Source organism: Convolutriloba macropyga, chromosome 5 (genome assembly GCF_964194025.1).
Source record: "Convolutriloba macropyga chromosome 5, txConMacr16.3, whole genome shotgun sequence".
Classification (NCBI taxonomy): domain Eukaryota; kingdom Metazoa; phylum Xenacoelomorpha; order Acoela; family Convolutidae; genus Convolutriloba; species Convolutriloba macropyga.
The window spans coordinates 36,096,162-36,123,273 of record NC_134472.1 but is presented as its reverse complement, the minus strand read 5'-3'; the positions used below and the strand labels follow the sequence as shown (position 1 = coordinate 36,123,273).

The following is a 27,112-nucleotide window of genomic DNA, read 5'->3' as shown; positions in this document are numbered from 1 at the left end:
CGCTCAGAAAAAAGAGTTCACATGGCAATTTTACTCACTTTTGCTTTTAGGAAACGCCGTAAAACCGGTAAAAAACACAGATGAAAAAATTCCGGAAACAACTCGAAGATTCGTCTTCAAGAAAGAATTATTTTTTAGATCAACTAAAGTAACTCATTCCTAGTGAACTACTAAAAAACAAAAAATCAGCCAGAAAATGAAGATAGCCTATACAACCAGCTGAACTTAAAAATTTCGTAACTCCTATATATAAACAAGCCAAATAAAAGTACGCCAGCAGCAGAAGTCCAGCAATGTTAGGCTCCAAGAATGTGGTGAATACAAACATTGTGAATAAATAATTCGAAATTTCTGAAAAATCAAAAAAATTGGAAACTCTAATTAAAAATGAAAATTGAGGTTAAAACAGCGATTTTTTGCTATTAAGCAATGGAGGTTTAATAACATTACGTAGCCAAATTCTTTTCTCAGTAAAAAGTGAAACAATTCTTAAAAAACGACACTAAAGACGTTCAAAATATGGTAAAAATTTTCCATGAATTTTGAAGACCTATCAACAAAAACAATTCAAATAGGCAGAAAACGAAACGAAAATCACCGATGGTGCACCAAGACTTTTTATGGTAATTAAACTCAAAAAAGTACAAACAAAAAACTTAAAAACCATGACAGAAACTACCGATATTGGATTAACATGTGTAGTTTTATAAAACAGAAACACCTCACGTCAAAAAGAGGCATCCAGTTCAAGAATGATCAAAACTACCTTGACATATTTCATAATTTAGTTACAAAAATCCCCTCAAAGAGCCAAAAAGGACGAAATTTTTGAAACAAGTCAAATATTGACAAAATTGAGAAATATGGGCCAGTTTTCCACTGGCTACGCATCATTAAGCTCTCAGAAACATTGTGGCATCGATTTCAGATGATTGCAAATTCATTCAGAATCGATCAAGATTTAATTTTACAAGAAGTCAAAAGAGTGCGCCAAATTGACGAAAACACGGCTAAAAACTCGTATATTTGCGCCAATCTCGCAAAGGCAAAAAATCATTCACTGGACGCAGCTCATGAACTTCTCGTGCTCCGAAAAAGTTAGTTCACACGGCAATTTCACTTTCACTATTAAGTCAAAACTCTGCCTGAACACAAATAATACTTCCGTTAAAAAAACATTAAGAAAACCAATATTCCCCTTTGAGCCGTAACAAAAAAAGAAGCGCGCCTAAATAACAGCCGTTGAGAGGCCGACGGCGGCTATTAGTCACATGCTATTTGATTTGTGGAATCACACTGGTGGAATCTTGCTGGAGTTCAGCATGTTCTCCAAACTTCCGAAAAATCTTTCATTTTCCATATAACACACAGCGTCCTGACCTACATTTTCTTGCAAACAAACATTTGAATCTCAAGGCAGCTCCAATTAAAAATAAGAATAACTATGTTAAATTCCTATTTTGGCGTTTCACAAAAATAGACTTCAATTTTAGTCAAATTACAAATACGGTAACAAATCTAAGTCCTAAGGTTGTACGAGAACCGTCTGGCACTTCGTTCTCTTCGAGGGGCCACCGTCTCAAATTCTGAAACAGAAACTATTCATTGTACTCATTAGCTGTTTTCAAACCCAATTTATGATCAATTAAATCTCCAAAACTTACGTGAATATAAAATTGGCTTGTACTGCTGTAGTGCAAAATTGTAATCTAAAGCTAAAACAAAGAGAAATTCAAAAAATGTTGAAATTAAAAAATGGAAGTTGTATTAATAATTTCCAGCATTAATAGCGGTTCAAAATGACAAACTTACTTGATTGATATGGAATCCGGTTTGCGTAGTATGGTCTTTTCGGTCGTTCTACGCGCATACCATAGAACTGATGTGCACGCTGCTGCCGCGCTAAAAAACATAGGGGCAGATTTCCGAAAATATCCGCGATAGACGATTGTGGCCTTCCATGAATTGAAACAACTAAGGAAAAAAGATAGGCAGATTGACCAAAACTCCATTAGTAGACTTTTTGGGTTAGATACGTACTGTCAATTTTGTGATACACATACGGTCTATAAGGAAAAAGCCCTAAAACAGCTTTTCCAAATTGATTTTCGAAAACAAAAACTCAAGACTAATGCTCAAGAATTAGGGCATATAAATTTGGCACTACTGAGATGCACACTAATGAACTTTAACTAGTGAGTCAGTTTTTAATGAGGTAAGTCACGCAACCAACCTAAAAGCATAAATGACGTCACGCAGACAAATTTAAACTGCAAAGCAGTAAAAGTCACTGAAGTCATTGAAAAAGTCAGGGAAAGACGAGACAAATATGTTCGAGCTAAATATGGCGCTAAGGCATGATAAATGAAACAATTGAGCAAATTCAGCAGAAAAAGGAAAAATGAAAACGACAGTAAAATATTTCACTTTACGAAAAACCCATAACCAAACTTCACTTGAGAGATGAATTTAATACACTCAACCGGATAAATGCTATCCAACAACAGGCTTGATTCAAACACTCACGGGAATAAAAGTCACTTAAAAATTTAAACTCAAAAAATTTTCATTTAAAAGACACAGGACGCTACAATAATTTACTAAACAATAAAAGTAAGTTAGAACCCCCCAGTATAACATAACAAATGAAAATTTCAAAAGAAACCAAAATGTTAAATTGATGAACTCGGTGTGATTTCCTCTAATCTTTAATAGTGCGATTAAACAAATTCTATGAATATGTAGAAAACCGCTTTTCGCCCCGATTTATTTGACTCCCAATAATTTAACCCCGTATATGATCACCCTTCAGTCCTAAAAATCGGTTCAAATGAAAGCATGTACGATAAATTTTAAAACTTATTAAGTGATCAGGCATCAATGAGCAAATCAAAACAAAATTTAACCGTATGTTAACAGAATTTTCAATGAAATCCATATAGATAATTTTGCCAGCAGCGATGCTGTGCAAGTTTCATATCTAAATGTTGCAGAACAGTGTTCGCTATTAGGTGTCCCATCCTACCGTAGGTTTACGCCCGGGATCAAGTTCTTCAATGAGTAACGATATGAGACTTCGACGTAACACCGTGAGGACGCAAGGAATGCGCCAAATCAAGAATATTAAGATGGATTTCAAATTTAAATTAACGCGAAAACCCCAATTATACACAAACTGTTTCAAAAACACAACTAACACAAACTGAATAAAGCTCTGAAAAATGAATATCAGTTTCATCTCGGTAAATCTCTATCAAATTCTGCACCTTTTCTTTCAAGCCCTCATACTTTTTCTTTGGATATTTTGTCCGGATGATGCATTCAGAAAGTTTAACTTTTGCACCGCAGGGTCTTTTTGCAAATTCGCCAAAATTTTCCAAATTACCGCGTGGAATCTGCTGAACAAGGCTTGTATCCCATAATGCCAGTCCTCAACAGCAATAATTGTTCTTACAATTACGTCTATGGCTGCATCTCTTTGATTCCAAATTTTTGTGGGGAATCTATGAGGACGGTTCAATAGTGGACACCTGATCTGCTATAATTTGATGGGACATATAAACAAAGTTTGTCTATTTTTCTTAATAACGGAGCTATCTAAGTGCAGTTGACCATATTCGTTATTTCCTTGACAATCAATTCAAAAGATTTTTTTCACAGAAATTTTTTGGAAAGCTAGAGCAGGGATAATATTAGGTTCAGGGCCACTTCATGGTTTTCGTACACCAGCTTTTTCAATCCCACTTCTCCAATTTTCTAAACAAAATTATGGGTTAAATGGAAATAGCAACCCGATAGCATTCAAGCTGCTGGATGGTGCTTTTCCAAGGCATTAGTTGGGGCGAGTTCAAAATCCAGCAAAACCTTTTCGGCATTACAATCTGTTTCTAAGGCATCAATTAATCGGCAGTACGTTTTGTCCGTTTTATTGGGAAGGATTACATGCAAACAGGAGCAATATAGACTGAGAATATATACATGAAGGGTAAAAATTTGGTAGAAGTTTTTAGGAGATAATTTAAATGTTCCGTCCGCTAGCCAAAAATTAGAACCTTCGAGAACCAGTGCTTTGATCTCTTTAACTTTTCGTGTTGCCGGCTTTCCAATAGAAGCATTATGATTGTGCTCACCGTTTACGCGAGTGAGCCATATTGTGTAAAAACGGAAACGCGGCACTTCTGGCTTGGACATTTCGAGCAAATCCAGGCAGTAGTAAACTCATTGACTCTCACATAGAACTCATGGCCTTCTACAATCAATATTTCTTCGTTTTTTGGGAGAAATGGTAAACTCAAAGTCGGCAGTCATCATGCTGATTTCAAAATGCAATGAAACAATAAATGTTTCAGAGTTCCATCCACTTTTCAACTGCTTTTAATTGCCCCATTAGGGACTAGATGAGATAACTAATTCGGTAATTCCTATAATTTTGCTTTTAACTATTGAGTCGTTAGCTTTATTTCCCTGACAATTATGAGCCATGAATTTACGGATTAAAATCTTCAAATCTCATTCATTTCACCCCAATTTTAATCTCTAAACTAGGCTAAATAGAATTGATTGAGACCTAGTTAACCTCAATTATAGGAAGCTTAAAATCGGGGTGAAACAATATAGGGGTTAAATCATTGAGGGGTAAAATGTTATAGGGGTTTAACAAATCGGGGTTAAAAAAGGGAGTCAAAAAATAGGGGGAAAACAGGACACCGGAATATGTACGGGCATAAAAAATCCTTATATCCTAAATTTGCCTCAACGCACCATGATTTTCTGCCTTCTCGGCATGTTTGCTGAATCGTAAACTTAGAGCCTATTAAAGGTCGATGAACGCTTAAGGGACTTAATGCCCCGCAAGCTTTACTGAGGACAAAAAAGTCGACAGTACTAGAGTCCATTTGCTTTTATAACTATCAACAAAAAGGAAATAAAAACTTACTGTAAATTCTGGTCTCGACAAAGTTCTGTTTGGCATTTCTCACGTCTCTGCTGAATTTGTTCAGCATGGTCCTGTAGGGATTGTTGGATGCTAGAACCTTCCTCCGATAGTACCTTCTCCAGGCTAACTGGATTGTAAGCGCTGCAACCTCCTGTTTCAAAGACTGTTCCTGACCAATGCTACGCCTCAGCAGAAACACCTCTTTGAAAGCCTTGTAGAACTTTTTGGACTTAAAGCCGTATCTGAACAATGACAAATATTATAGTTCTATCACTTTTCGAAACACACGAGTCTGCTATCACAATAATTGGCAGTGCTATTTCTACAAAATATTACTTGTACAAAATTTTACTGATCATTGTTCCGACCCATTTTAGTGGGGGGAGGAACTATATGATCAACTATTTCTTTTTGTGCGGTTAATATTTGCCGATCGATATACTCATCCTACAGGGTTGTAAGTGGTATCATTAGAAAGATTGTCAAGCGTAAAAATCAAATTTAAAAAGATTTTTTGAATTTCGCTCCTGTGAACGCTACGCTCACTTCTGTTGTTTTTCTTCAGATTTTTCAAAATTTCGGCTGAAATTTTAATCATTTTAGTTAAACATATATATATATATATATATATATATATATATATATATATATATATATATATATCTAGCATATACACTTGGGCTTTATGGGTTCTAAAATGAAACAGAATCGTTATCGAAAAACTAAAATAGCTCTGTCACATTTCTGGATTGTAAGCGCTGCAACCTACCCTTTTCGATTTTAGATTTAGTTTTTCGATAACGATTCTGTTCATTTTAGATTACCATGCTGAGCAGATTTTGTGAGCTTTTCTGAGATGCTGAGCAGACTTTCTGAGATTTTGAGAGTACCAGCTGTTTAAAAGCACTTTGAGCAGACTGGGTGAAGAATGAAACTAGCCTGAGAAGTCAAAACGATTTCATGAAAAATGCCGAAAAGGGAAATCAGACAAGATAAAAACAAAAAAAGGAGCGCAATAATAGCCCGCTGAGATGAGAGCGGCTGTTAAAAGTTGGTAACGACAGTCTCGCAATTTTACGTTTAAAGATGAAAGAGGTTATATGTTTATAACAACTATTTTGGCTATTATTTCTAAAAATCTTCAATTTTTCTATGTTTCATGCTCCTTAAGAAGCTCAAATATGCTTCTTTAACCCACTTTGTCCAAAATGATTGGTACTGCAGACATAAAAACTGCTGACACCATCTTCGTTTACCCAGATGAGTGCTATTTACACCTCCGGTTCTTAAAGAGCTCTAGAATACAGTTTCGCGGAATTTGGCTAATTTAAACCGATACTTATCAAAAAGGCATCATTTGTTTTTGATAAGATTTTTGTTTACCAAAAAATCCATTACGAAACTATTGGAACCGATGACGTTACTCAAACACTGCCCAGTGATCTCTCTCTTCCTCGCTCGCTCGCTCGCTCGCTCTCCCTCTCTCTCTCTCTCTCTCTCTCTCTCTCTATCTCTCTCTCTTCCACATGATCGCCCCTGGGGGTCTTGTGATGGGTGTCTAGTCGGGTCCGGTATTGTTAAAATTCCAGCTCGGACAAAGGCTGGGTTTTTTTCTCTCTCCTGCTAATCCGCTTCGGTTTCTCCTCGGGTAAGCCCTTCTCTTCATTACCTCTGAAAAACACTACCTCGCAGTCGAATCAAGAAGCCGCCCCGTTGGTTGGGACAGTTACCATCTCAAGTGCAGGACAGTGCCTCTCAGGCCGAGGAAACCGAACGAACGAGCATCACATCCCAGGATGTAATTGATTGATGTGACGGGCCATGTTGCTTTTCAGCAACCTTTTGCCACATACTGGACACGGTCCTCGGGGACGAAGAGAGCTGGTGGGCTCTTCCCTCATTCCATGAACTACAGGTCGATGTCTCGGGACGTTACGCAGCAGGATGTTTTTGCCGCATATTGCACATTCAGCTCTCCCTGTCCCTGAGCAAGCTCGCTGGTGATTGGTGAGATTGCTCTGCTCAGTCAACTCTCTTTCACAAACTGTGCATTTGAACCTCTTCCGAGGCTTTCGGTGCATCCGACGCTTATGTTGTACCCGGCCAGTGAGTCCTACACTGACAATAATAGCCCGTTGAGATGAGAGCGGCTGTTAAAAGTTGGTAACGACAGTCTCGCAATTTTACGTTTAAAGATGAAAGAGGTTATATGTTTATAACAACTATTTTGGCTATTATTTCTAAAAATCTTCAATTTTTCTATGTTTCATGCTCCTTAAGAAGCTCAAATATGCTTCTTTAACCCACTTTGTCCAAAATGATTGGTACTGCAGACATAAAAACTGCTGACACCATCTTCGTTTACCCAGATGAGTGCTATTTACACCTCCGGTTCTTAAAGAGCTCTAGAATACAGTTTCGCGGAATTTGGCTAATTTAAATCGATACTTATCAAAAAGGCATCATTTGTTTTTGATAAGATTTTTGTTTACCAAAAAATCCATTACGAAACTATTGGAACCGATGACGTTACTCAAACACTGCCCAGTGATCTCTCTCTTCCTCGCTCGCTCGCTCGCTCGCTCTCCCTCTCTCTCTCTCTCTCTCTCTCTCTCTCTCTATCTCTCTCTCTCTTCCACATGATCGCCCCTGGGGGTCTTGTGATGGGTGTCTAGTCGGGTCCGGTATTGTTAAAATTCCAGCTCGGACAAAGGCTGGGTTTTTTTCTCTCTCCTGCTAATCCGCTTCGGTTTCTCCTCGGGTAAGCCCTTCTCTTCATTACCTCTGAAAAAAACTACCTCGCAGTCGAATCAAGAAGCCGCCCCGTTGGTTGGGACAGTTACCATCTCAAGTGCAGGACAGTGCCTCTCAGGCCGAGGAAACCGAACGAACGAGCATCACATCCCAGGATGTAATTGATTGATGTGACGGGCCATGTTGCTTTTCAGCAACCTTTTGCCACATACTGGACACGGTCCTCGGGGACGAAGAGAGCTGGTGGGCTCTTCCCTCATTCCATGAACTACAGGTCGATGTCTCGGGACGTTACGCAGCAGGATGTTTTTGCCGCATATTGCACATTCAGCTCTCCCTGTCCCTGAGCAAGCTCGCTGGTGATTGGTGAGATTGCTCTGCTCAGTCAACTCTTTCACAAACTGTGCATTTGAACCTCTTCCGAGGCTTTCGGTGCATCCGACGCTTATGCTGTACCCGGCCAGTGAGTCCTACACTGACAATAATAGCCCGCTGAGATGAGAGCGGCTGTTAAAAGTTGGTAACGACAGTCTCGCAATTTTACGTTTAAAGATGAAAGAGGTTATATGTTTATAACAACTATTTTGGCTATTATTTCTGAAAATCTTCAATTTTTCTATGTTTCATGCTCCTTAAGAAGCTCAAATATGCTTCTTTAACCCACTTTGTCCAAAATGATTGGTACTGCAGACATAAAAACTGCTGACACCATCTTCGTTTACCCAGATGTGTGCTATTTACACCTCCGTTTCTTAAAGAGCTCTAGAATACAGTTTCGCGGAATTTGGCTAATTTAAATCGATACTTATCAAAAAGGCATCATTTGTTTTTGATAAGATTTTTGTTTACCGAAAAATCCATTACGAAACTATTGGAACCGATGACGTTACTCAAACACTGCCCAGCAATCTCTCTCTTCCTCGCTCGCTCGCTCTCTCTCTCTCTCTCTTCCACATGATCGCCCCTGGGGGTCTTGTGATGGGTGTCTAGTCGGGTCCGGTATTGTTAAAATTCCAGCTCGGGCAAAGGCTGGGTTTTTTCTCTCTCCTGCTAATCCGCTTCGGTTTCTCCTCGGGTAAGCCCTTCTCTTCATTACCTCTGAAAAACACTACCTCGCAGTCGAATCAAGAAGTCGCCCCGTTGGTTGGGACAGTTACCATCTCAAGTGCAGGACAGTGCCTCTCAGGCCGAGGAAACCGAACGAACGAGCATCACATCTCAGGATGTAATTGATTGATGTGACGGGCCATGTTGCTTTTCAGCAACCTTTTGCCACATACTGGACACGGTCCTCGGGGACGAAGAGAGCTGGTGGGCTCTTCCCTCATTCCATGAACTACAGGTCGATGTCTCGGGACGTTACGCAGCAGGATGTTTTTGCCGCATATTGCACATTCAGCTCTCCCTGAGCAAGCTCGCTGGTGATTGGTGAGATTGCTCTGCTCAGTCAACTCTCTTTCGCAAACTGTGCATTTGAACCTCTTCCGAGGCTTTCGGTGCATCCGACGCTTATGCTGTACCCGGCCAGTGAGTCCTACACTGACAATAATAGCCCGCTGAGATGAGAGCGGCAATTAAAAGTTGGTAACGCCAGTCTCGCAATTTTACGTTTAAAGATGAAAGAGGTTATATGTTTATAACAACTATTTTGGCTATTATTTCTAAAAATCTTCAATTTTTCTATGTTTCATGCTCCTTAAGAAGCTCAAATATGCTTCTTTAACCCACTTTGTCCAAAATGATTGGTACTGCAGACATAAAAACTGCTGACACCATCTTCGTTTACCCAGATGAGTGCTATTTACACCTCCGGTTCTTAAAGAGCTCTAGAATACAGTTTCGCGGAATTTGGCTAATTTAAATCGATACTTATCAAAAAGGCATCATTTGTTTTTGATAAGATTTTTGTTTACCAAAAAATCCATTACGAAACTATTGGAACCGATGACGTTACTCAAACACTGCCCAGTGATCTCTCTCTTCCTCGCTCGCTCGCTCGCTCGCTCTCGCTCTCTCTCTCTCTCTCTCTCTATCTCTCTCTCTTCCACATGATCGCCCCTGGGGGTCTTGTGATGGGTGTCTAGTCGGGTCCGGTATTGTTAAAATTCCAGCTCGGGCAAAGGCTGGGTTTTTTTCTCTCTCCTGCTAATCCGCTTCGGTTTCTCCTCGGGTAAGCCCTTCTCTTCATTACCTCTGAAAAACACTACCTCGCAGTCGAATCAAGAAGTCGCCCCGTTGGTTGGGACAGTTACCATCTCAAGTGCAGGACAGTGCCTCTCAGGCCGAGGAAACCGAACGAACGAGCATCACATCCCAGGATGTAATTGATTGATGTGACGGGCCATGTTGCTTTTCAGCAACCTTTTGCCACATACTGGACACGGTCCTCGGGGACGAAGAGAGCTGGTGGGCTCTTCCCTCATTCCATGAACTACAGGTCGATGTCTTGGGACGTTACGCAGCAGGATGTTTTTGCCGCATATTGCACATTCAGCTCTCCCTGTCCCTGAGCAAGCTCACTGGTGATTGGTGAGATTGCTCTGCTCAGTCAACTCTCTTTCACAAACTGTGCATTTGAACCTCTTCCGAGGCTTTCGGTGCATCCGACGCTTATGCTGTACCCGGCCAGTGAGTCCTACAGACACGATCGCAGCCTCGCCGACAAGGGAACGATACTTCCTCTTCTCTTTCTACCTTCATCGAGGGTACCTGTTCCTTTTTATGGTGTCGCTCATTGCCCTTTCCCAGTCCAACAACTGCTTTCTGTGATCTGCTACAGCTTTTCGCCAACGCTTATGATTCGACACCAAGTTTTGGGCGTCGGTCCGATCCCAGCGGGCATCCAAAGGCGTCTCCAATATGCGACAATACCTCCGCTTAGTTTTCCACTCGGCAGGGTCTCGCAATCCCATATGCCGAATCCCATTCCTGCTTCGTTACAGCCTCCAATGCCAAATGCTCCCGCTACAGCGTCCCGCTCTCTGCCAGTACTACCACCACGGTCGAGACGTGTTCCTGTTTTTGAGCACCATCCCACTCAGCTCTTGGCGATGAGCTTCAAATTTAACGGTATCGCCATCCCACAGTAGTTGGTATGTTGAAACAAGGGTTGTCCTGTTCGCTGTGACCATTGTGCTCCTGTTACCGCAGCATCGTTGGCTACCTTGCTCCAACCAATCGGTTCCCATTCTCAGGAAGACCCCACTGCGTTTCCCATGTATTAAACACACCGTACACCGTACAGGTCACGCGCCTTCACCCACTTGATTCCTGCGGTTGTTTCTTCGAGCTCTTCCAGCATCGCTATCTCAACTTTCTCAGTGGCTATCGCTCTGAATTTCCGTGAACCTATTCCGGCGTGGGAAAGTCACCTGTACCCTTTGGACATTCCATGTCCATACTCTTGTGATCCTTGCCTTCCCCATTAGCTTGGCTCTGTCTATCCACTTCTGGTTCCTTAGCGACTGTCTTCAGCTTCCTCCGTTGTTTCTCGAGGGTTCTTGCCAGTACGTCTGGGGAGCTTCGAAAATCAGTCGCCCCAATGGTGTGGACATTTGCCTTTGCTCCTCCACCCTTGATGCTACCGCGTCGTGGCACCATTCGCACATTCCGCACTCAAATGTTCCGTTCCACTCACAGGTGTTTGTGAGCTGCGTGCACGTGAGATGAACCCAGCCCCCCTTTATGGCACCAGACGCTCGCCTCGCTTCTGTCTTTGATGATGTGCTTGCACACTGGGCACACATAGCGCCGGGGTCGTGGGTTCATTTCGATGTCTCCTGCCCTAATCAGCAACTGGACGAGGTGGGCAGATCTACCTCGCCCATCTACCAAAAACCCGCTCTGATATTGGCAGTGCCCGACATGATACCCATTTGGATCGCCTTTGTGTACCCTCTGGGTCGGCTGCTCCCAGATTCGTTTGGAAGTGTCGGTTCCCAACAGCTCTGCGGTGGCTTCTTCTACTGTTCCTCCCTGCACTCCTTTGTTCCGGTCTTCGAGTAATTCGCTTCTCCCCGCGTGAAGGGGCCAGAACATCGAGTAGCACTGCCCAGCGATAGCAGGATCAACTTTGGTCTCATCGTTGATTTTTGCAACAAAACTATTCGGATTGTATTTTGCCTGTCCTTTAAATACTTTTGATATTTTTTCCTAAATACAGACAAGTCCGCTTTCAAATATAGGCTCAATTAATCACAAGTCCAGTTCATTTACAAATAAGTCCCAGTGAATAATTTGTGTTTTCTGGGTAAAGCACATGGTTTTTTTTATCTCTGCGACAAAATGTTCCCAACATTTTGAATGAATTCTTGAGTTTTGTCAGCGTTTGTTCTTTTTGCAGTACAATAAATCAAAGGTCTTAGTCGCTATCTAACAGGCTATTAAAATCAAATCATCTATGGCTTTTAGTTGATAACTAACAATTTCTCGCTAATATAAATCGATAATCATCCAATTTTTTTGTCAAATTAGCTACTTCGGTATCATTTTGAAAGATTAATTGTTTCAATGGACGAGCAGCAACAGCAAGACTAGTTTTGGTCTAATCGTAGAAATTGAGACTTTAAATATCCGGATTGTAATGCTAATGTCAACATACGGTGTTCTTTTTTCAATAATTTTGCTTTTGCTCTTTTTCTGTTAATTACAGAGCAAAATTAATTCCAATCAAGACGCAATTATTGAAAAATCCAAATTAAGTGCAAATGGAGGCCAGAGAAAACACATTATACTTTCAGCAAGAAGTTTAAGTTTTTTTTGTCTTCAACCGAGTTTAGGTATAAATTGTTTGCGAAATTTTTGAGTTATGAATGTATTCGTTATTTTGTAGTCTTTTGACTTAGTCTCAGTAATTAAATGTCCAATTGGCTACCTGTGTATTGACAAGTTCAACTATTTACTGTTTTTCGAACTTTCGGTTGTTAAGAAAATTGATGGTTTTCTGAGGTTTGAAAATTTTTACCTTATTTGTCACCTTGTAGCGTATTGTCAAAGAAAAAGGTCACATCGTCTTTCAAATGATTGCCATTGAAATAATGGTTATTCGGCTTTGATACCACAAGTTAACTTTTTTCGATTTTTGGACATTTTAAAAAGATAAACATTGCTTGTTGTTTTTATTCCTTTCTTTGTTGTTTCTCTTGTCTTTAGTCTCATTAATGGCAGGTATCATCGGCCCTCTACTGAGGCATTATTCAATTTGATTAGTGGTTAGAGTTTAAATCGAATTTTTAAGTGGCTACACCAATTAACTTTTGAACATATGAAATTTTATAAGGTTTCTATCTCTCCCACATTTGGGAGACAATTAAGTCAAAAAATATTATTGCGTGACGTCAAAACCTTATCTGCAAATGTGACTATTCTCTTTATCGAAGCCTTCGTTATTTCGTTAGGTTTCTATAGATGATTGTATTGACATCTGTAGGTTTTTCTACTCTAACTTACGTTCTCCAAGCCTTCTGTATGAGTTTTGCGGCGTTGTTTCTCCTTTGGATCTCGAGTCTCCGTTGCTGTTCTTCTAACCTTATCCTTCTGAAGTGATCTTGTCTCTCTAACATGGCGCTCACGCTATCCTTCTGCACCCCTGCTCCCAGTCCTCCAGTAGAGGAGCACAATTCTCCTGTCACTTCATCGCCTTCATTCTTGTCAGTAGTGGCTGTTTTTTCTGGTCCACGTGACTCAAGTCCACCGGCTGTATCACTATGTTTGGAACTTTTTTGTGACCGAGCGTCACTAAAAGCAAAGTTACTCATATTATTGTGCTATACAATCATTAACTACAAGAGGTAGATTAGATGAATGTTAATAGCAAACCAATCTACTGAAAAGTAAGATCTCACAAATCACACACTTTGTGCCACAAAAATCTTCAAGCTATTATTTTTATTTTGCAGAGGGCAGCAATTAACGACCGCTTGGTCGGTCGATAGTTTTTTTATGATAAAACTCCTCACAGAAAATTGCTCCAAAAATCTGTTGTGTTCACATTGAAGTGTGGGGTCAAACATTATGAGCTAGCCTATGTTTGCGGACCCAACATGTGTTCAATTGACAAACAATTTTTGATTTTGAACGCTTATATTACAAAAGATGACAGCCTTTTATAAGTGCAGTTATATCAAAAATCGATGCTGGTAAAATTGTTCACTCCAAACACAGACCTTAAAAGCGTTTTTCGTACCCATGCACACACTCGCAGTTGCGCAAATCAATTTACCTCTAATGTTAATATGATGTCTTGTTTTGTTTCGTTATCTAAGGAGATTATTGATGATATATGACAACTAAAGCTTCCATGGTTCTGTAAATACCATGTAATTTGAGGCACGGATGGCCTTTTAATGACATGGCTGGTTCAAAAGAAACGGCAGCAGTTAGAGCATGCTCTCCCCTTTTGACCTTTGGCCAGACTCTCACAAGTCGGCCCAGTACACCAACATCTAGAAATAAACATTCAATCAAAGTATGCATCAGCCTCCATATACTAAAATCTTGAGCCAATTAGGCTGTTTAATTTGAAATAGTTATCACGCAACTGAAAACTTAACCGATGAAGACTAAAATTACTGACCTACAACTTAAAGCCCATTCCAGTTTTACGTAAAGATATTGCTACCTAAGGCTTTAAAAATGCAAGATTTAATGAGAACATTCTAGAACAGAAATCATTCGGGCCAAAAAATTAACACGGCAGTAAAAAATTGTTAAAATTTGTTTTGGACAAATTAACGACTCTGCTTATGCTCGGCTACGAGTACTACGTTAAAAAATGCAAAACTTTCCAAATCACACCTGTTTTTGGAACACTTCTGCATCGAAGTCGAGTTTCTAGTGTTAGTATGTGTGGAGTTAGTAGAGTTAGCCAGTTTGTCAGTAGAGTAGTAGTTACTATACTGCGAGTCATAATAGAAGTCATGCTCCAAATCAGTTCTGAAATCATCGCTTTCGTCCCCACCGAAATTTGACTTCAACGAGAGGGAATTTTGTGATAAATAGTCGTCTTCATTTCCATTGTACAATTCGTTATCTCTGGTATCTCCAAGAGTTGACAGAGAAAAATTTGCACCAGATAGATGACGTTGGATTGAGCGTAAGGAACTGCTTGGAGTTTCGCCACCCATTGAGCATCTGGTTAGTAAAACGAGCTGGTTAGTTATAGTTAGTACAATTCAACATAGCCGGCAGATTGCCGGAAAATAGCCGCGATAGACGCTTCGGGCCTTCCATGAATTGAACCAACTAAAGAGATTAGATAGAACGATCGACCACCCGTCCTTTAATAGACCACTAGACTTTTTGGGTTAGATTCGGACTGTCATTTTTATGAGACACATAAGCTTTATGAGGAGAAAGCCCTAATACTCGACAATTTCAGTGACTTAGCGACTGGTAAGGATATAAGAGAACTGCTCCGTGAATTAACGCTCTCAGGCTTTACCAGTTGATCTCGGCAACAAAATTATCAGACGAAAAATTGCTAGTACAAAAAATTGCGTAACATATTTGGCAGATTACCAAATAGTATCCGCGATAGCTTCATAGATCTGCAGCCTCAAAAAGATTTTTTAAAACGTCCGAAAAAGAAATTTCTTTCTTATCTTAATTTCTTATCGCTGCTTCTATTAGCTGCTCTCAAATAAGCTTCAATTAGAGAGACACGCTATCAGTTAACATTATTTACTTAAATAGTAAATAGAAGTCAATAAATATTAAATACTAAAACAGACAATAAGTAAAGAAAGGTCATTTTGAAAGTGACGAAGTCATTTTGAAAGTGAGGAAGTCATTTTTGGAGTGCGGTAAGACACGTGTGAGAAAAAAAATTAATCATGCGAATGAACAAAAAAAATCTCTCTACAAAGAGTGAGAAATGGCATCACGCACCCAATTCAGACAAAACTGCACAGACGAATAACAAAGAGCATATTTGAAGTAAATTTGACATCATATGGTTGTAATAAAATCTTGACACCGAAATAAAAACAAGTCCTGACAAAACCAAAAACTAGACCCTGAACTGACTTCAAAGCGACTTTGAAGATCATTTGCTAAAAAAAACTGTCACTCCATTCGAGAAAATGCAAGACAAAATGCACGTCGCACAGCCACTCGTTTTTCTTTTGCTCAATTTAGTTTTGACGTTATCAAAATCACCAGTCAAATAAATTTGACTTCGATAATTGCCAAAATGTGTGCGGATCATAAAAAGAGTCAATGCCGGAAGGTTTCTGGAAACGACTCGATACAACCAACAAATCAAAAACTAAAATAGTTCATAGAAACCGAGGAAAGGGTAAAGGAAAAGAAGGACAACGTCAAAAACCTCTAGAAAATTTTCGAAACAATTTATGCACAAAATGTCACTTCCCGGCCATTATTTTCCGATAAAAACCTCATTACTGATTAACTCGATCGTTCATCTACCCAACGCCTTGCAAAAACTCATTAAACAATGAAAAAAGCAAAGAATGAAAAAAAAAGGAAATTTAAATTTTTTTTTATTTCAGTGAAAAATTCCCTGCCTAACCTTTAATGGCACCTTTGAGGAACCAAACCTTTAGAATGGCTCTCAATTCAAAGACTGCACAAGAAAAATTATAGCGAGAAGTTTAAGATCAAAAGAAATAGGCTAAAAACTTTTTTTAAAAAAATACACTATAAGCCAAAGTTTGCTCAAACAATTAAACAATTATCTGAACCAAAAACAACTCAAAATTAATAATAATTAGAACGAAAGGCAGCCAATAAACTGAACATACCCGGCAGATTGCCAGAAAATTGCCGCCGTTGATTCCAATAAGCATGATTGGGATTGAAAGAATAGAAGATATTGAAAAAAAAAGATTTTTGTACAAAAACATTTTTTAAGTCCGATTTATTTTGATGGCATTTCGTAGTTGAACATACTTCTGTTTCTTAGAGAGAGGCCACAGGGGCGACTATCAATACCAATAAGCACAAGAGATGGTAACTAAGACTTATAGGAACGACGTTCAAATAGCGGGCATCTAAAATTGGGCTTTAAGGGTTTATCCCGTTTCTATTTCTGACTTCATTTTTTTATACTGACTCTGTTCATTTTGAATTGCTTTGCTGAGCAACTGATGTTCAAATTCACTTCTAGCAGAATGAGAGAAGAGAGAAACTAGCCTAGAGAAGTCAAAAAGATTTCACGCAAAATGTCGAAAAGGCTGCAAAATGGTGAAGCAAAAAAAAGTTCGACGAAGTAAAAAAAAAAATAGGAGTGCTATAATAGCCGGCTGAGAAGATGAGGGCGGCTATTAACTCGCTAATTTGAACCAGATAACTCCATCAAGAAGTGCATTTATTGGACGAGAAGAGAAAAACTTCAAAAATAGCGTCCAACATGGCAAAACTGGCTCAATATTGATTCTTTTTGCTTTCAATTATGCTTTCACTACTGGTAAATTGCGTAGACAAACCAAACACCTCTAAGTTTAAAAAAATGGAGTTAAAACTTAAACTGCATTGAAAGTGCCGCAAGTGATCAAAAAAGTGCCCGCTTAGCAAAAATTAACTAATGATCTCACCCTGGCGAGGAAAATGACTGAGGTCTCAACTTTTCAAGACTAAGCACTACCATTTACAACCTAAAATTGCCTCCTAAAAACAGTTTTCGCAAATCACGTAATTAGAGACCAGTAGGACATAAGGCTTTGAAAGAGCTGCTCAGACACTTTATTGCCTTCGGATGTCCCTTCTGTTTATCCCGTTTTTGAGGACAAAAATTTAAAAACGTCCAACGTCAAGAAAAAATGACTAACAAATCGGTACCAAAAAATGCTATCAACTTCATTTGAGAGCTAAAAACCAAACCGATTAACGTCAGGCGAATTGCTCTCAAAAGAGTGTAGTAGCCAGCTGGGGCTTAGGAATGCTAGCATTAGTTTGGGGGAATGAAGCGACGGGAGGGGGTAAATAGGGAAGCAGGTCCCAATCACTAGATGCAGGAGGGGGATGGGGGGTTATTGAGGGATGTGAGGGGGTGACTGACGGAGGTCACATTTTTAAGATTACGGACCGCCCTTCACGCCATGAAATTGTCTCCTTAAAACAGTTTCCGTGAATCGCTTACTAAGATTCTAGTTGGTTGTAATGCTCTAAGAGCACTGATCAGGAATTTAATGCCCTCTGAGCTTTGCCTGTTAACTCAGGTTTTAAGACAAAAAATTAAAAGGATCAGACGAAAAATCGACAAAGCGAAAAATTGCATTAAAAAGACCATAAGACTGACTTAATTGCCAAACTTCGTTTGAGAGCAATTAAGCAATATTCTGGATGAAAATCAATTCGACATATGAATATGCCGGCTTCAATTTTTCTTTTTGCGCTTCAGCAAAATATTGTTTGGCCACAACAGCCTACAAAAAAGTTCTTAACTGCTGAAAATCAGCTAAAGTGGATGATGCGCAGATTGTGGATGACTTCAGTGATCTCACCGGAAGTAAGAAAATCAAGATAGTCAGCTTAAAAATTCAACAATTTCCGAGCAGTAGATCGCATTCAAAATCTTGAAACATTATAGAGAGCCAGCCAAACTTTCAAAGGTCGACTTTGAAAAAAGATTACGTGACTCTGCTATTGAAGTCAATTTAAAACGCTGACTTGACATCTCGAACCGCGACACGATTATCGGCGAATTTCAGATTTTTTCAAGACTTTATCAGAGTCTCGTAACCTATACAATATCATGATTTGTGTCGCCAGTTTCGTCATTGCATGAATCTGCTGATCTGCAATCTTCATCAGTTCGTGATTTGGTTTGTGAATTCGCCAATATATCCGGTACATATTTACTAAAGTAGTAACAATGCTTGCACCTGAACTTGAAAATTTTTGAGTAATTGTTTTGACTTGGAACACCAAAAAACAAACACAGTGAAATTCTTTTTGAGTATCCAAATTTTCTTGGAAAACGTTCTTTTTTGTGAATTGCAACAAATCACTAGTCTTTAGCAAACTGTTTAATCTACTATTCTCATATATCCCAAGAACTCTATAAATAATTCTTTATTAAGCTCAGGAAGTTGGACATAAATAAACATAGCTGGCAGATTGCCAGAAAATAGCCGCAATAGCTCCATAGATCTGCAGACTAAAAAAAACAGTAAAACAGACCAAAAAAATTCGTCTTTTCATTGAAGGCTGATATGTTATATTTTGATTAAGAATTTGTATAAGTTTTTGCTGCCTCTATTAGCTGCCTTCTAATAACCTTCATTTAGAGTGACACTCACCCATTTGACCTTATCTCTTTGAATTAAAAGTAAATAAAAGTCAATTTCAAAGTGAGGAAGTCATTTTTGTGAGGTAAGTCAAATGTGACCAAAAATCTAATCACGCAAATGAACAAAAACTCGCTCCACTAAGAGCGAAAAATGACGTCACGCAAGCACTTCAGTTGAAATTGCATGACCGAATGAACAAAAAGCAGATTTGAAGTGTTTGTGACGTCATATGGTCGTAACAAAAATCGCGACTACGAAATAAAAAACATAGCCGGAAGAATTCCGGAAGCGACTCGAAGCGTCAAAAACTTCAAAAACAAAAACGTAATTGCAGCGGAAACCAATACCTTTTGTATTAAACCTTCAACTCATTACTTCTCCAGGTCTGATATAAAAATTGTTGAAACCTAATCCACTGTCACCAAGAGAAACAAAATGCAGCAAAATTTTATATTTTTGAAAACGTTTGGTAATGTTAAAAAAAGCCAAAATATTCAAAATGGTCAAACAACTGATAAACTGAAAACGCTAACAGGACTATCAATTGCCCTCAAATAGTTCATGATTCTAAGCTCAAAAAGATCGCGAAAGCAAACGACAGATAAAAATCTCAAGAAACTCGTACATTTTAAAAAGAATGCTCAAATTTAAGCTTCAGAAAACCACCACAATTAGATTTCTAATCACAGCAATTAAGAAAAAAACAACACATACTTCTACCTTAATGTACATATGCTAGACAACATGATTTCATACTAATTCAAAAATAAATTGCTCACAGAAAAGACATAAGCAGTAGAAAATTCAAAGGCAAAAAATCGTTTGAATTATTACCAAGGCCGGAAGAAAGTTGTAGTAAAAGTAAGAAGTGGAAATTTTGCAAAAAGATTGCAAACAATCAATATACCGAAAATAAATTTAGGTGCCAGAGCAAAACTAGAATGATACTAGCTAGAATGTGAAGAATATGGAGACAATGTATGGAACACCGTAACAAAAAAAGACTCTTGATTCAAACTAAAAGTAAAAATTCAAATTAATAAAAATCAAGAAAAACGAATACATTTCATTGTTCATTTTTCGAGACATAAAAAGATAACGAGTCATCCGATACAAAGATCAATCTTCCTGAAGAGAACAAAAAATAGGAAAAAGCAGAATTCAAACATACGAAAGTGAAGAATTTTGCAAAAATGGTCAAAAAAAACTTTTAGGACTGCATTTACGAAAGTTTTAGGTGTTTTACAAAAACTTAACGCCAAAAAATGATCGAAGTTTTATTGAAACGAAATTAAAATCTCTCATGTTGTACAAAAAGACTTTCTAGTAACTAAAACCAAAATACAAACAAACAAAAAAACAGACAAAAATCGGAAAAAAACTACCAAAATCGGATTAGTTTATCTACAAATTTATAAAAACAAAATAATATAGAGGTGGAAAGAGGCGTTGAGTATATGAAATATCAAAAATAAAATGCCATATTAAATGATTCTTGGCAAAAAACGGGTAAAAAACCAGAAGTGAAGAAATTAGAAAAAAAAACGAAAATTAACTAAAAAATCAAGAAATATGTGACAATTTTGAACTTCAAACGCATCTTCAGGATCTCCAAAACACTGTGGCATCAATTTCCGAGGTTGGCATTTCAACATAGCATCGAATGAAAACTATTTCAAAAAACAAAATTAGAAGCAAAAAAAACTAGGCCACTTAGACTTAAAAAAAAACGGCTAAAAACGGTTATCTATATGTGCCATTCACTCAAAAACTACTTTTCGAAGTCAAAAGGTCATTCACTAAACGCAGTGCATGACCAAAAAACTTCTCTCGCTCAAAAAAAATAAGTTTACACGGCGATTTTACTCATTTTCGCTTTTAGGTCAAAACAGCGTCTGAACGAATAGTACTTCCGGTAAAAAAACCTTGAGAAAACCAATACTCCTTCGAGTCGTAAAAAACCAAGAGAAGGCCAATAATAGCCCCAGCTATCGCTGTGCGGCTATTAAAAACAAAAACCGACTAACTTTTTATTCTCAAACGACTGACAATTTCGAAGGGGACATAGGCTCGAGAAATTTTTACAGAGAAATTTCTCTTTAATTGAATGGCAAAGCACGTGCGTTGAGTTAATCTCTTTTACCCGAGGAGAACAAAATTGGTACAAAATATATCTTGACTACATCTTTTGGACCCGAACATAACCCCCCCCCCCCCTTTACGATTTATGTTGAGACTGGACAGCAGCAAGAGACTTTGTGATGATGGAGTGTTTCTTTTGGAATCGAGGAATAGAAGTTCCATTAGGGGTACGAACGGACGAAATAAACTGGTGAGACCAAACCAATTTTTCCCCCTCTCCTTTTTTTTCGGTGGTCGACCGAATTTTTTTCTGGCTTTATCAATTTCACAGCAGTTTCATGGTCTCAGGCAAAATCGAAATTAACGGAAACAATGCGTTTTTGGTAAGAAGCTTCTTCTTATCTTAAACGTAACAGAAGAAAAACAGAGAAAAAAGAACCCAATTTAGGAAACACATAAGCATTAAGAAGAAAAAGCACTTGGTTTTTCATAAACATGACAAGAAAGAAAACGACGGTTAATAGCAATGAAAATTTCCTGATTTCGAATATTGTTGACATGCCTTCAACCTCCCGGAAAAAGAAAGCTACAGAACCTAGACAGAAAAAACAAAATTCAATCATTTTGAATGAGACCAATACTTCGTCAGGTCTGACACAACAAAAGCAAAATTTAATGATCGATGATTTTGATTTATGTTTTCGAGTTTCTGCACATACAACCCTCTTCTACCCTGATAAAAAAGACAACTTATATAAAGTAGTTGTACTCGACCATCAATCAAACAAAACACAAATACGCTACGTAGACTGGGGCCCAAACTTTGACGAATGGGTATGCTGTAGATCAATTTGGCCATAATCTCAATTTAGTAGTCAATTGTCAACAAGTAAGAAAATTCCCCATGATATTGCAGCCCGCATTGACAAGCTAGTCTCTGCCACAAACAGCGAAGAAGTGGCCAAAAGTAACACCTCTCAAAATACAGCAAATTTTGACCTAAACGCCCTCCCAGACCTTGAAACGATTTGCAAGAAACAAACACCTACACTCCGCTTTATACTTGTCAAGTTCCGGCTAAGATGGTCTGAATTGTTAACACCTATCATTGAAGGCTGTGTTTCTCAACCAAATTCCCCAGAAAATTGGAAGAGACTCTTTGCAATTAGCGAGTGTGTTCTGTGCGCTAGCAACAGAGGGGGGAAGAAACACAAACAGCAGCAGCAGGAACGGCTCATGTTAACTAGATTTGAGCGTTGGAAGAATGGCGACTATGCTGGGCTATGGTTCGAAGCAGCCTCTATGAAACAAGCCAAAAAAATAAATCATGACTCAATAGAAACGCTTGCAGCACGCGCAAAATCTCTCTGCCTTCAAGGCGAATTTGGACGCGCAGCAAAAATCTTGTCTTCGGATGGAGTGGCACCGGATAAAAAAAACGCTAAAAGACTTGATGAACTTGCATCCAGCAGAAGAAGTGCCACAGAGGGAAACTGGTGATTACAGTAGTTATGCTTATCAGTTTGACGAAGCGTCTGTGGTTAAACAATTGCAATCTTTCTCGAGCTTCACAGAAGCCGGTCCATCCAAAATGTACCCTGAGCACCTTCTACATGCCGTAACGTGCGCAGTCCCCGATCAGTCCAAAAAATCCATTACAAGCATCACAAAATTAGTGAATTTGGCTAGCAGAGGGCAGCTCCCCAGTTTTGTTGCACCAACTTTTTGCTCTGCTTCGCTTACAGCGCAGAAAAAGACAAAAGGAGGTGTACGGCCAATCGCTGTGGGAGAAGTTTTTCGACGTCTCATAGCCAAATGTATTGCGCAAGAGGCCAGTTCAGAGGCTGTTGAAGTTTTTTCATCCAGACAACTTGGTGTGGCAGATAAATGCGGTGCTGAAAGCATTGTACATGCAACAAAACAAACCTTTCAAAAGTTATTGAACAACGAAAAAGCGGGCCTACTTCAAATCGACTTCAAAAATGCTTTCAATTCAATTACGAGAAGCCGCATGTTAGATGCAGCGCGAAAATTCATTCCCTCTTTAGCCCCTTTTGCTTCTTTTTGCTATTCTCAGTATAGCAAGCTCTTTTAATGCAACTCATATTCAAAGTGAATCAGGAGTCCAACAAGGAGACCCGCTGGGCCCTTACTATTTTCTTTAGGACTTTGGCCCATTATCAGAGAACTCGATGATAAGTTACCAAATCTTATGCAGAATTCTTGGTACCTTGATGATGGAATTATAGCAGGTACGGAAGAGGAGCTATGTGAATCATTAGAAATTTTAGCAACATGGCAACAAGTGTCGCCTTGAACTCAGAAGAGACAAGTGTGAGTTGTGGTCCACCTCGTGTTTTAATGCTGTTGATAGCAGGATAAAGAGAAACAGCCAATCAGGAATCGAAATCTTGGGCGCAGCAATCGAAACACCCACTTTTGTTGCGTCTTGTTTAGAAAAACGGGTTAAAAAAATCGAGAAGGTGATAGACAATCTAGGCTATATAGAGGACCCTCAATGCGCTCTCGGAATTTTGCGTAGCTGTCTGGGTGCACCTAAATTAGTGTATTCGTTGAGATGCAACACACCGTCCGCTGAGATTAACATAATACTTGAAAAGTTTGATCATCTCCAACGAACAACTTTTGAAAATATATTGGGTTCTGTAATCAGCGATAATTCATGGGAGCAAGCATGCCTGCCAATAAGCAAAACAGGAGCTGGAGTTCGACGTTCTCTGAACCAATTCAAAGCAGCTTATGTTGGTTCCTTATCCCAGTCAGCAAACATAGTAGAACAAATTACTGGTGTGAACCCAACTCACGAAATTAGTTTCCCAGACCTAGTGGAGGAGTTTAGCGCTTTGGGGATTCCTCATTTGACGCAACAGAGAATTCAAGAACAATTTGACAATACGGCTCTAAGCAACCTTCTTGAATGTCAAACCTCCACCAGAGAAAAAGCTAGACTGTTATCTCTTTCCCTACCTCAATCAGGAGATTGGTTGACCGCAGCACCTATTCCTGCTCTTGGCCTACACCTTCAACCTAACGAGTTCCGAGCTGCTCTGAAATACCTTTTAGGAGTTCCAATCTATGATTCGGATAGGAGATGTCCATATTGTAAGTCAGCTATTTTGGACATATTTGGAGATCATGCCGTTTCATGTCACGGGCGTGGCGATATAATCTCTCGTCATGACAGAGTACGAGACACAATAATGACAGCTTCTTCGTCGGCCAATCTTTCCCCTGTATGTGAGCAAAAACATCTTCTGCCCGAAAATAATTCAAGGCCAGGCGACGTGTATTTGCCCAGTTTTATAGCAGGACAACCCGCAGCCTTAGACGTCACCATTACGTCCCCACAGCAAGCCAGTCTTATCTCAGATGCGGCGAGGACATGTGGTTTTGCTCTAACCCTAGCAGAAGACAGAAAGATTGGGCATTATTACCAGAAGTGCAGCGATATGGGCATCCACTTCATACCTTTGGCGTTAGAAACTTTTGGCGAACTATCCGAAACAACAAGGAAAAGATTGAAAAGAATAGCTCTTTTATCTGATAACAGAGGTTTCCAGCCCTCAGGCCTATCAGTAGCCTTCAGTCGCCTCGCTCAAGCGGTATCAATAAGTACCATGCGTGGCTCAGCTACAATGCTGATTGCAAGAGATTCGCGATTATGAGCCAGAATTGATGGGGACTGTCGCATCCAATTGTGCCGCTATGCCCAATCAAAGGGTCAAGAAAATCCGGTTCAAGATCTGACTAACCTCAAGTGATATTGGACTCACTTTATGAGAGGGGAGCCCTTCTGTGTTTAAATGTCACCCAATGAGTGGGGACTTCAGAAAATTTTACCAGTTTTTGTCCTCATACATCAGCAGAGAAACTTCGAAATCACCGAAGGAAACGAATTTTCTCAAAGTCATCTAATTGAAAGTACAGCTACCTGCATTCACAATTTGTTAAATCCATCAATCACGAGTTTTTATTCTTACCTGACCAACGTGGGGAGAATATAAACGAATATTTCACGCGTGCAAATTTTGAAATGGACAGTTGAATTTAGAATTATTGAACTGCTGATCTGTTGAATTAATTACCATAGTTATGATAACCAAGTTAATTATAATTAAATTTTTCTTGTAAAAAAATTCTGATTAGGTAAGGTTTCCAACCCGCGACCTCTCGGATGAGAGTAGGTAACTTCAACCTCTACGCTACGCGCTCTATGTACGGTCATCGCAGAATTCAAATCACTCAAAAAGTCAAGCGTCCAAAAGTCACTCACGGATTGAAATCGAAAGAATGTTCTGAAACAGTCAAGCAAAAAAATTTTCCATAAGACACACAAGTTTACAATAATTGCTTCAAACTTCGTTCGAGAGCAATCAAAAACTTCGTTCGAGAGCAATTAATCATCCCTGTACAGAATGTGGACAAAATTGGATTTGAAAGGTTATCAGTTAAAATGCTAATACCTTTTCTGAGACTCTTCATCAGCTGTGACATTGAAAGGTAACACACTTTCTGCTCTCATAGCTCTGTACTCCGACGTTATGGATTTCTCCCGCTCAGCCTCACCTGTTTCTGGTTCCTGTTCAACTCTTGTTCCATACTCACTGCCTTGTTCTTGTCGTTGAACAATATCTTCACTCTTGATAGACATCGAAGATCCTGATCTGTGAGACTCCGCTGACGTTGATGACGACGAATCTGCAACTTTCTGAGCTCTTTCTCGATTCGAACTCTTCACTTTTCTTTTACCCTTTTCGTTCACATCCTGCGTATGGGTTGGTTTAGGGGTACTCTGAGCTACTTGATTCCTGTCCTCGGAGATAGAATTATCTTGTTCGTCTCTAACTTGGCCCCTTATTGATGACGTTTCGCTTATAGCTCTCGAGGTATGACCTGGTGTAGTTCGTTCACTTCTCGAATGAGGATAAAAGTTTTCACTGTCTTTGATTGTACCTCTCATTGAAGATTTTTGGGTTTTAGATGATATTTCAGAGCGCATTGTGACTTTTTCTGGTTCCTCAGTTGTGTCCTTGTCTTGTAGGTTTTGGCCTTGCTCTGATTCTGCATCATTCATGAAAAAATCGGCAAAATTCTGCTGGTCTGAAAGCGGAGGAACGTCTGTTTCGTCTTTCACTCGCGTCAAAGTTCGGCTTTCTTCCCATTCCTCGTCATTGGCACCTTCTAGATTTTCAGTCACTTTCGGCTCAGATGTTTGATGTTCAGTATCGGGCAATGCTCCTTGGGATTCATAATCATTAGACTTTTCCTGACTTTCTGAAACGTTCAAACTGTGTACAGATGAATCGTCATATTTTATTCCTGCAGGTTGTTCAACCTCTTCAGCTTTGCTGTCATCTTGTTTGTATGGCATATCTGTGGTCTTATCCCATTCAATCTTTAGTGACCCTGATTCAGAATGTTTGACAGGATCTTGACCACCCACCATTGAGTTCTCGAATTTAGCGGATAACGTTGACTCATTCGGAGTCCCGACGTTCTCCTGTTTCGATCCCGAAAGTCCGGCGCCATCCTGATCAATTTCAGAACTTTTTGAAATTGGGCGTTCTTGGTTAATGTCAGTTTGAGATTCGTTTTTGAATTGAGCTAGTTCAATTTTGTGTCCACTTTTTGATGATCTGGAACTGGAACTCCTAGATGAATTGCTTTTACTCTTGTCTTTTGCAGCCGCGCTGTTTCCTGTTAAACTGCCCTTGCTCTCTTTGGTGCTAATTTCTGAGACGTCATTTTGAGCTTCGGAAAAGACAGGTTGCTCTGCTTCCGAGGTTCTTGGCTCGTTTTGGGGTTGAGTTTCGGGGTTACTATAATCGACCGCTTCCATATTAGATTTGTTTGGTGAATAGTCTTCAGGGGCTGAGTAAAATGTCTCTCTGACTAGTGGCAAAACTTCAGCTTCACTGTTTTGTAAACTGCTGTATGCACTATTGTTGTGCTGTTGCTGGCCAGTCGAGGAGCTTTTGTTCTTTCTGTAACATTTGTAATAATTGCTTCTTAACTATCAAAATCTGATGATCAAAAACTGTTTTGCTTATGTATAATATATTCTAAA

At 39.3% G+C, this 27,112-nt stretch overlaps 1 protein-coding gene across 2 annotated transcripts in view; it reads right to left on the bottom strand.

Moving 5' to 3' along the window:
* Positions 1-1,426: 1,426 nt before the first annotated feature.
* LOC142339358 (uncharacterized) overlaps positions 1,427-27,112 on the bottom strand; it is a 106,551-nt gene continuing 80,865 nt past the window's right edge. The window contains exons 11-17 of one of the 2 annotated variants that reach the window (XM_075389356.1): positions 25,509-27,029; positions 14,486-14,821; positions 13,139-13,426; positions 4,937-5,178; positions 1,813-1,902; positions 1,665-1,715; positions 1,427-1,586 (exon numbers count right to left, since the gene is read on the bottom strand). In XM_075389356.1, the coding sequence (XP_075245471.1) occupies positions 1,519-1,586; positions 1,665-1,715; positions 1,813-1,902; positions 4,937-5,178; positions 13,139-13,426; positions 14,486-14,821; positions 25,509-27,029 (2,596 nt within the window). In that variant the 3' untranslated portion in view covers positions 1,427-1,518. The remainder of the gene's footprint in view (positions 1,587-1,664; positions 1,716-1,812; positions 1,903-4,936; positions 5,179-13,138; positions 13,427-14,485; positions 14,822-25,508; positions 27,030-27,112) is intronic. The other variant, XM_075389357.1, reaches the window with a different exon arrangement.